A 10,247-nucleotide genomic window follows, 5' to 3' on the forward strand; every position below is an offset into this window, starting at 1 on the left:
AGAGTCATAGTCACAGAGTACTCAACTGGTTGGTTGAACCAAAATCTCGGTCTGGATTTCTGCTCTCTGGACCATAACATATGCTCCTATACACAGTGGTCTTAAGTTTTCATCATTCCCCATTAGACTTACAGGAACCTCTACAGTTGCGTTTGTGCTGGTAAAAATGCAAACATAAATAAACCTGACACTTTTAGGCACAAACTTTTAGCACTTAGTTATCAGTGTTAAATAGTCACAGAAGAAATAAGGTAGGTTGGTTAAGTGTGGCCAGCAGCAGACTGCTTTGTTTAATTTTCTTTTGTGGAGCGAAACACTGCAATCCACGCTTTCAGGGGTCCAGGTGTTGTGCCGAATTCTGCATGAGCTGCACACCAGCGAAGACTTGGTCCATGTGTCCCCGACAGCGTTAACCGCTTCTTCTCGCCTAGGTCAGCTAAAAGTAGTCCAGGGTGCGATGGGACATCAAACTGTGCACCTATGCAAGAATGTTATTATATTCACCTCCGGAGCTATCAAACCAGTCTTGTTTTTAAACTTTCCATTTGAGGGCATACAGACAGGCTGGAGATAAGACATAGTATAGATAGGAGTGAGCACTTCTGTTTTTTTTTTATGAAGAACCACGGAAGAAACTCAGTTTATCTGATAGTTCCCACTGATAGGTTAAAACCATAAATTCTTCAAACAGGCGCAAAACACGGGGAAAAAATGACCACACTTTTGATCCAGAGGAAAGCAAGCTGCAATTGCGATATAACGACTTGACAACACAGTTTAAAACAAATATGCCTAAATAGGTTACCACTCCACATACTTCCTAGACAATGCATTGTATGCATTTTATATTACGGGTTTGACAGCCAAAAGACACAAGAATGTTTAGAAGAGCTTTGCTCATTTGTTATATTTTATTCTTGTAATAGAATAAAATGTCACATCCGGTCCTCAGAGAAGAAGCCAATGAAAACAATTGAGATGAAACTGAGGCGGGAATTTAGAAACCGTGGAGGAACAGGTGCGTCCTCCGCAAAACCTCTTTTGCAGGTGTTATTTTCCCCGGGAAGCTTTTGATAGTGTGGTATAACTACAGCCCAGGCCAGTTCGCATTGATCTCAATGTGTCTCCATCACCATTGTTGGTAAACTGTAAAATCACTTATTGCATTGTTTCGTCGCAGTAAATACCAACCGACTAATAAATACTTCGGTATCACACAAAGTTAACGACCGCACGAAGGCATCCACAAGCACTACATTTCCCATAGTGCCCTGGGATCCACTGGCCCTTACCAACAAAGAGGTTGGACCGTGTTACAGTACAATTTCACTATAAAAACGACCCTGCCAGGGAATTAAAGAGGGGAAATGGGAAGGATATTTTTTAAATAATGGCAGTTCTTACCTCATTTGTTTCTATTTACTTTTATAATAAATAGCCCTGTGCTAGGAATTAAGTCCGAGATCTTGCAATAAGTGAACATTAGATGGCGCTAAGACTACATATTAAGTGTAAAATAGTAATACACAGGTTTGGAAGTAAGTGCCGAACGTAATTAACTCATTAAAATAGTTTCGTCATATTCTGGTAAGATTTTATACGACATTGAAGTCATATTCATGGTTTTTACCATTTCATTAAGGATTTCTTGAAATCCAATTACCCTGCAGTGATTGGCGCAGGATACAATAAACCAGAAACACATGGGGATTATTCATCACTTTATTGTGAAAAAGGTGAAAAAACAAATCATCACAGACTTGGTTCTTGAATGTGTAGAAAAAAGGCAGTTATTTTTTCCCCATTTTAAACCAGTCTTCCCCTGTCCTACATCACTAATCACTAGCTACTGGAAAGGGTGCATGTGCAGCCACCATAACCCAAACAGGAATGTCTTCCGCTTGATACCACCCCACACAAAATAAACCACAGACTGTAACAGGCACACCAGGTGAACAACTGCTGCTAAAGACTTCAGTCATATCTACAAGGACCCTGAGAGGATGCTGATCGAGATCTGAGGTTGTACTTAATATAGACGAGCAGTCCGTTGGACAATCTGCCTCTAAACAGCATCAGATTCAGTGGTCAGAGGAAGACCTGATGGACTTCTGGGTCAGTAATACTTAGAAATCCTTTTGGTATAGTTTGAACAGACCTCTAGAAACAACAGTGTTCCTACAAGATGGATGGACACAGGTGCCAGAATGTTCATGAGGTAACAGAAATATTGTCAGCTGTTTTTCCATCCCTCTCCGTCTAAACACACACACAATTAAAGCTCATCTTTCATCTTCTTGCCATTGGGGTGTACCATCCTCCCAATGAAGAGGATGGACTTGCTCCGGTTGTCCTTCACGAGGAAGATGAATGGGTGATCGGCGTAGAACAGCTTGGGGTTCTTCATCCTCTCCGAGCTGTAGATGCTGGTGTTGAACGTGTTCCCCGGCGTGTCCCACTCCAAGGCGGAGACATGTAGAACGTTGGACAGATACAGGTCCTTCTTGCCCGAGATATTGGACAGGTCAGCCTTAGCTTTGTCCACAGCTTCTGTCAGGCCGAGCTCTCCGAGGTATTTCTGGATGAAGCAGGGACTGAGTCATTGTCCTAACTGAGACTCTCAACAACAAAAAGTGTTGGACATTTCCTGCACAGTCAACTACATTAGGAGAAACCCCTTTTATCTATAAGTGTAGGATTCACACACGGAGAAGATGGTCGATAGTCACATTGCAGACAAGTCAGTTTTTCTCAACCCAATTCCCCGGGGTCCCCAGACAGCCCACATTTTTGTTCCTTCCCAGCTCCCAATGCACCTGTATCAGGTATTCTGTGTTCTTAATTGGCCGGGAGCCTGGAGGGAGCAAAAACATGGACTGGGTGTCCACATGGACTGGGTTGAGAAACAGTAACCCAAGTGTCTTGTGTAAGGCTCAACACCCATTCATTTTTGTTGAGTACTGACCTTGGACTCACCCAGAAAGCAACCCTTCATGACACGTGATGGCAGGCAGAGGGGACAGGCGTACCTGTAGGTCGTGGCCGACTTCCAGGCTGACTTTGGGCAGAGACACGGCCATTGCCTTCTCCTCCTGTTTGCTCAGCCAGTCGTCCAGTTGCTTGCGAGTCAGCAGCTTCTCCAGCCTCTCCAAGGGCTCCATGTGGTACGGCATGATGATGATTAGGGTGGACATATTGTGGGCCAGGGGCATGCTCAGCACACAGAGCTTGTTGTCCTTATCCTCAAAGAAAGGATAGAGACCTGACAAGAAATTAGGATATTTATAGTGTAAATAGGCTCTAATCTGTATATACTAGAGTTGGATGTCTCGAGACCGGTCTTGGTCTCGAGACCACTTTTACGCTGTCTTGGTCTTGTCAGTCTCGATGGTCTATGGTCTTGGTCGTGTCTTGGTCTCGGATCCCTCGGTCTTGTCTTGGTCTCGCTGTCTTGGTCTTGTTGTCTCAGATCGACAAAGTTGGTGGGAGATTTGGAGCGAAAAGTATCCATGACACACAACGTAACGTTCGATAATGCAACATTATTATTATTATTTCGCCTTTCGCGCCCTTCAAATGCAACCAATCAATGACATACATGCATTTTGTTGTGATTCAGATGTTGGCGCTCATCCAATCAAAATACACGTTATATGCGCAAAATAAGTGTAGCGCTAGTTAAACGTTAGTTAAATGTGTAATCACATGCCACTGCAGACATCAAGATGTCAGAATCTTTTAAGCACTTGTCCTTATTCTTATGAATGCACAATTTGATGTGCAGTTTGTATTGGTATATAGTATTTGTAGTTTGCATTTGATTAATGTGACGTGTGCACGTCTTTATATTGTTTGATTACAGTATTTTACTTAAAATGGTGTTGTTTGACTAAATAAATCTGACCATTGACTTTTAAATAACATCTGCATATCACGTTGTGTTGACTTAACAGGCCTAATCCATTTCAGGGACGTTGATATCATACAGTGTCATTTGGCTAGTACTACTACAATGGGACATGATGCAATTTCAAGTCTATAATTGTGTATCTTCAATTTGATGTTACAATTTCATCTACAAATTAAGTATAATTGAAATCAGTTACATATTTTTCCCATCCTTTAGACCACAGATGTCAAACTCCAGTTCTGGAGGGCCGGAGACCTGCACATTTTTGGAATTTCCCTCATTTAACACACCTGATTCAGGTCCTTGCACCTCCTTGTGCTAATTACCACATAGCTCTTGAGCTGAATCATTTGGGGTGGAACAGGGAAAGAACTAAGCTACACAGGGCTCCGCCCCCCCAGGACTGGAGTTTGACACCCCTGCTTTAGACAGTTGTTGGAGGTGTTAGCTGTTTTGTCAGATGACTTTGGGACCAGTCAGTACCCGTCATGTCAGTCCTCAACACTACACAAAAGTTAAGGGAGTCTTTTTTCCAGTCTCAGTCTCGGTCTTGGTCTTGACTCGGTCTGTCTTGGTCTTAGTCTTGATCTCGTCTTGGTCTCGATACCCTCTGGTCTTGGTAGTGTCTTGGTCTTGGTTTATGCGGTCTTGACTACAAGTCTAGTATATATTGCTAACAACTGTACTCATAATTATGTGTTGGTCTTTAGATGAGTCCTTGTTTGCGGTGATAATGAGAATCACCTACCAACCTTGCCAAGGGAGGTTCACCCAAGGATCTATATTGCTCATGGGAGTTTTACTTACACAAAAATATTCTGGAGGGCAGAAGGAAAAATGACTGGTTCAAGGAAATTACAAATCAAATTTGTAGGTGAGTCCAAGCAACTAGAAGAAGTGGGACCAGCCAATCAGATGTTTTGGTCCCACCTCCTCTGCATTCCAATTGCCATGAGCATTCTAAATTTGCCATCTCTATGGATGTCCCGGAAGCGCAAATATGAATCCATGTCGATGAGGAACTCACCTGTGCGGTGCATCATGGGAAGGGAAATAGTTAAAGAGTGATGCACCAGGAAGGTCCGGTCGTCAACCATCTTGTGGTGGAACTGCTCGTGCCAGTGGGCTGTGCAAAGGGATCAGTGTTAAAGGTGACAGTTAATAGCTGGTGCTGGGCATAGTCTGGTCGACCGTGTTGTCTTTCAGTTGCCTAACGTTGCAGCCCTCTGTGTTGAGGAATGACAGATTCCATGTGGCGCTGTAGTAGGAGATAGACTCACGTTTGAAAAACATGGCGTTGATGATCATGGCTCCGTCCGTCCTCTCCATGTCCTTGATGACCTCGGGCAGCTTCCCGCCGGTGGATTTGGACATCCACGTGTTGATGGACTTCATGGCGGTCTTCTTGTCGCGGAAGTTAATCTTGGAGTGCTCGACGTTGTAGAACTTCTTGCTGCTCTGGACGAAGCCGTCGGCGAAGCTGATGGAGGAGGGACCGTAGAGGCGGCTGCCCAGCTTCCAGGTGACGTTGCGGGCTGTGGAATTGCTGACGTCGGTGAGGAGCTCGGCCAGACCTGCATGCAGATGCTCATCCAGCACCTTGTCGGCCCCCAGCACCGCTTTGACCTGGGAGGGGGTGGACTCCTTGCCAGCCAGAGCTACCAGACCCAAGGTGGAGGCCACCACCACAGGTGAGATAAGGATGTTCTCCAGGTCCTTCTCCTTGGCCATGGTGTGGTAGAGGTTGAAGGCCAGGCTGGCGCTGTTGTCAGCCATGGTGGCAGCGTGGCTGCTGAGAGCCTTGTCCTCGCTGGAGGCAGCCATGACCAGGAGGCATAGAGTCACCATGGTCAGCAACAGCATGGTCTCAAGAAGTGCTACCTGGAATGAAACAAGTGTGACAATTATATCTTCTGTCTGAGCTGCTTACCTCCATATAGCTACCAGTTTCACAGATTTAGTTCCCCCCTGAACCAGAGAAAGTGTCTGTAGTATATCATGTGGCCCTAGCTGGGACTTGACCCAACAACCTCCTGTTAAATATCTTAAGTTCTGACCTTATGTCACCCTGGCAGGTATTAAGGTGCTGTGAGCAGCTTAGTCTGATGCATAATTAAACTGTAGGTGTGGTTATGAACTGGGGAATCTGGTACATCTACTGCAAATAAATGCAATCATTTTGGGCAGGGAGGAGACACACATTAGCAATGATATACTGTATGGAGTGTCTATAGAAAGCAATGTAATGTAGCAGCGCTGTGGTCTGGCAGCTGTGGGAAAGCATCCTGAAAGATAAACCCGGACGTTTTATGTAACAGCCACGTCAGTTGGTGAGGTAGGACAGCCCACCGCCCCCAGAACAGCGCCAGGAAGGGCGCCCGTAATCCGGCTTCGGTCTCATTGTAAGGTGGAGAGGTTGAAGGTTTTGATTTTAGCTGGCAAGTCGCGATCCTCGAATATTACGACCGCAGTCAAAGATTGACCCGATCTTCCCGTTACAGGTTTATATCAAAGGCGTGATATTTAACCCCGAGAGGCGCCTGCAACCGTGGCTCCGCAGACCCGCATGATTCTGCGCAGGTATAAGGCGTGTAAGGACAAGCCGCGCTCCTGTGCCGCTCAGCCGCCAGACTAAACAAGAACACAGGCCTTGAACATGTTTACGGTACTCAGCATCACGAACAAATATCTCCTCAAACACCCAGCCAAAATACGCATTCCTGGTCCTGAGATTCAAAGGAAGCCTTAGAAGATTTTAATCTACATTCCCAAAACTATTTGTGAAGGTGGTGCACAGAGCATTTCAAGTTTTATCTAATGCAGCTACAAGTGAATGAATGAGGAAAGCATTTATTAATGTATGTGTAACTATAACCGATTTCATGCATTCATTCAGCCATCTTGATAGATCAGGGTAATTCAAAATAAAAGCACGCACGTACTACAATAATCATATGGAAAAAAGACTAATTTAAACGTTCAGATAGCTTTAAATATCCTTTTGCCCAACTAACCGTATATTTTGCCAGAGTCCAGTACAAATTTTTGACATGGGGTACAAACAAGGATTCATTCGCCACTCCCCAGGAAGGAAAAAGTTGGTATTCTGAATTTTTTGTGTTTTGTATATACCGAAGGTTAGTTTGAAGTTGAAGACTGAAGGCGACACGCAGACTTACCATTAGGCACTATGCAATTAATGAGGGGGACCGTTATTTAATATTACCGTTAAACAGTTCAGTTTCATTTCCCCAGTCACCTCCCACTACTTACCATATTCAGGGTTTGCGCCCAGTTAACAGTTTCGTTTTTTTAATCCTAGCATCAAATCCCCGCATTATTAACAAATATGTTGTTTTTTCGCCACTTCAGCTGGCCCTTCATGACATTGAAAGGTAGAGGTGCCGTATTGGGGGGACAAGCCGCGCGCATATCACACCCTAAAAGTTCTTACCTTCCCCGGCTTCTGCGTCGCTTCCTCCGGCTTCCCTTCGGGACCTCTTGCAGACTGGCAGACCTTTCAGCGAGTCCTTTATACCCAACAAAAGAAACTTCTAGAAGTTGGGAACGAGTTAAAGCAACGAGAAGCCCCGTTGGGACCTGAGACCTCCCACGGTATCCAATTGCCAGTGCCGGTCCGGCTGCGTAGTCCTCCACGTCCCAAATCCCCGCCCCCAGCTCCCAAGCGGGACTAACCAGACCCCAGCGCCTCACTGCAGGAAGTGTGTAATCAAAAGGGAGACGCGGATCTGTCTTATTTTCCTTGCACCTGGTGAACAAAAAGTTAGGAAAACTTTATTACTAGTAAATGCTATCATTTCCCTTTTAAAATAATTTTTCGCACACTCGTTAAAGTGGCAGGATCCTGGATACATCATAAGAACATAAGAAATTTACAAACGAGAATAGGCCATTCGGCCCATCAAGCTCGTTTGGGTAGAACTTAACCAATAGCTCAGAGTTGTTAAAATATTATCTAGCTCTGATTTAAAGGAACCCAGGGTTTTATCTTGCACTACACTAACAGGAAGACTATTCCATAATCTAATGACACGCTGTGTAATTAGCGCAAGTGCTTCTTCAAATCCATTTTAAAATGTTATCAGGAAATCCAGCAGCATCAGGGAACACAATCGTAACGAAAAGTCGTAAATAGTTTAAAGACACATCTGATAAATCTAAAACATATTTACTGCATTACCCGAGACGCTGTTGACATCCACACATTGCTCACAGCCTGGTACTACTTTGTTAAGGAGTTACAGACTGATAAACTGCCAACCTGAAACACGGTTAGATTTGTTGCTATGCGCAGGTGTCGATGAACTAGGCCTATGATAAATAATCTCGGTACATGTCAGTGAGTAAAAGACAAATGTTACACTAAGTATGGAACCAGAGATAGCCACACCTTGGGTTGAACATCACTGCTCCACGAGGTAGTAGTGCACACGCACGTGCACAAGTCTTCGATCCGTAGAGAGAAATCGAATAACCAGGTGATGCTCAAAGGAATATGACACCATGTAAGACACAATCCCCCGCGTTCGATGCACATCATTTTACAGCTGTTATATACTCATATCCTTAATCTCAATTTTTATTGTCCATTTCGCGGTCACTTTATTTTTTATTGTTATTTTAGTTTATACTTATTGTTATTGTTTATACTTATTATCTTTTTATGCCGTTTTGTTTTGTTTGCATTACATAATTCATTTCAAATATAATCGTGGAAGCAGGTGCAAACACATGTCATGTCACTGTCCAGATGTACAGTGTATGTTTGTATTTCTGGAAAATGAGGCTTGAGACCTGGCAGCACCGGACACCATTTTAGAAGCATTTCATAACCAGTTAAACCATTACGTTTAAGCAGTTACCCCCCTTTCGACAGGGGCTGTCAGGCGATTGTGTTTTTGGCGAAAAATCAGCCACATGGTCAGCGAACCGTATAGCAGCAAATAAACGGAACCGGGAGACAAGGAGGCTCATATGCAGCCCCACAAGTGGCACTGAGGCAGGAGCTTGTACTGTGGCGGAATGCACCGGGTGCTGCGGTCGCATTACACTGTAATGCGCATTGAATCTGCGGAATCCAAAACATGTGGCACACATGACCGATGGAGCTGCAGATGAATGTAGATGTAGGCAAACAAAGTGAATTCATGCTTTTCCATAATGTCTCCCAAGCCTGTGGGTTATGTGGGTCATCGGGGCAACTGGGAGGAGCTGGGCCATGAGTGTGCTGTCGGGGGGGGGGGGGGGGGGGGGGGGGGTTATGGGACAGGAAGCATTTCCTGTAGAGACACATCCTGCCTCCCTTACACGGAACAGTAGCCACGGGCGGGAATGGACACCCACGCAGAACATCTGGTTTCCATGGGGACGTCTTCTGATTGGTCAGCCCGGCCTCTGCTAGCCAATCAGGCTATTTGGCATGGTTAGCACAGGCTACACAGCAGAGCAGAAGAAGGGTTTCGCGCTGAGGTACAACAGCAGCTCCATTCCAGAGAGTGGAACCATGCGGCAATAGCCTTCATGAACGCACCTGCAGAGGGGACCCAGGATGTCAATCACATGGAATAGTTATCCTGCGGACACTGGGGCTTGTGTCCTCTGCAGTTGCTCAAGAAGCTTTGTCCAATTTTGAGACTAACGTCCAATGGCAATCTTTTGACGTGCTGCCAAAGCAGCCCGAAGACAGATCCTTGCACCTTAAAAGCCTCTCATATTGACCCAGACATTAATAATCAACCCTTTTTTGGGGAACATTAACCCAGACATTAATAATCGACTTTTTTCTTTTTTTTTTTTGGAGAACAGGTGTTTTCCTTCTTGATAAGGTTTGTCAGGTCATTGGTTAGGTCTGTGAGCTATGCTGAAGTTCACATCATGGATTAGGCCCAATCTGGGAGCAGCAGACTTTTCACTGGACTATTAGAATGGAATTAAGGACTGTTAATTCCCACAGTCAGGGGATGTAGGAGAGGGACAGAGCCCCCTCCCCCAGCATTCCAAGGAAGGCCTTGCTTCCCATGATGTAAGACTTTGAAATGCATTATGAACACTGGCTCAACGGGCCCCCCCTTAATGAACACACTACACCCGGTATCCTTCCCTTTGGCTGATCTATGGATCTATTTTTACATCCCTGATTATGACAAAGGGCCTAAAGTATTAATCCATCTGGAAATGTCAATGGTTCCAGAAAGTTTTAATAGGGAAAATATCTTGAAAAGAATGTCTCTGGTTACCGACAGGAGAAACAAGACTTCGAAAGAGAGGCAGAGTTATTGTGAGTCACCGCCAAGCTTAATTGATGTATTTTTAAAAA

General features: G+C 44.8%; 1 protein-coding gene across 1 annotated transcript; it reads right to left on the reverse strand.

Moving 5' to 3' along the window:
- Positions 1 to 1,708: 1,708 nt before the first annotated feature.
- Positions 1,709 to 7,568, reverse strand: LOC111860773 (serpin H1-like). Its single transcript, XM_023844773.2, has 5 exons — positions 7,365 to 7,568; positions 5,191 to 5,791; positions 4,938 to 5,036; positions 3,030 to 3,262; positions 1,709 to 2,578 (listed from the first exon to the last, which is right to left on the reverse strand). The coding sequence occupies exons 2-5, from the start codon at positions 5,771 to 5,773 to the stop codon at positions 2,276 to 2,278; spliced, it is 1,218 nt and encodes a 405-aa protein (XP_023700541.2). The 5' UTR covers positions 5,774 to 5,791; positions 7,365 to 7,568; the 3' UTR covers positions 1,709 to 2,275.
- Positions 7,569 to 10,247: the final 2,679 nt, after the last annotated feature.

This window comes from Paramormyrops kingsleyae, chromosome 24 (assembly GCF_048594095.1).
Source record: "Paramormyrops kingsleyae isolate MSU_618 chromosome 24, PKINGS_0.4, whole genome shotgun sequence".
Classification (NCBI taxonomy): Eukaryota; Metazoa; Chordata; class Actinopteri; order Osteoglossiformes; family Mormyridae; genus Paramormyrops; species Paramormyrops kingsleyae.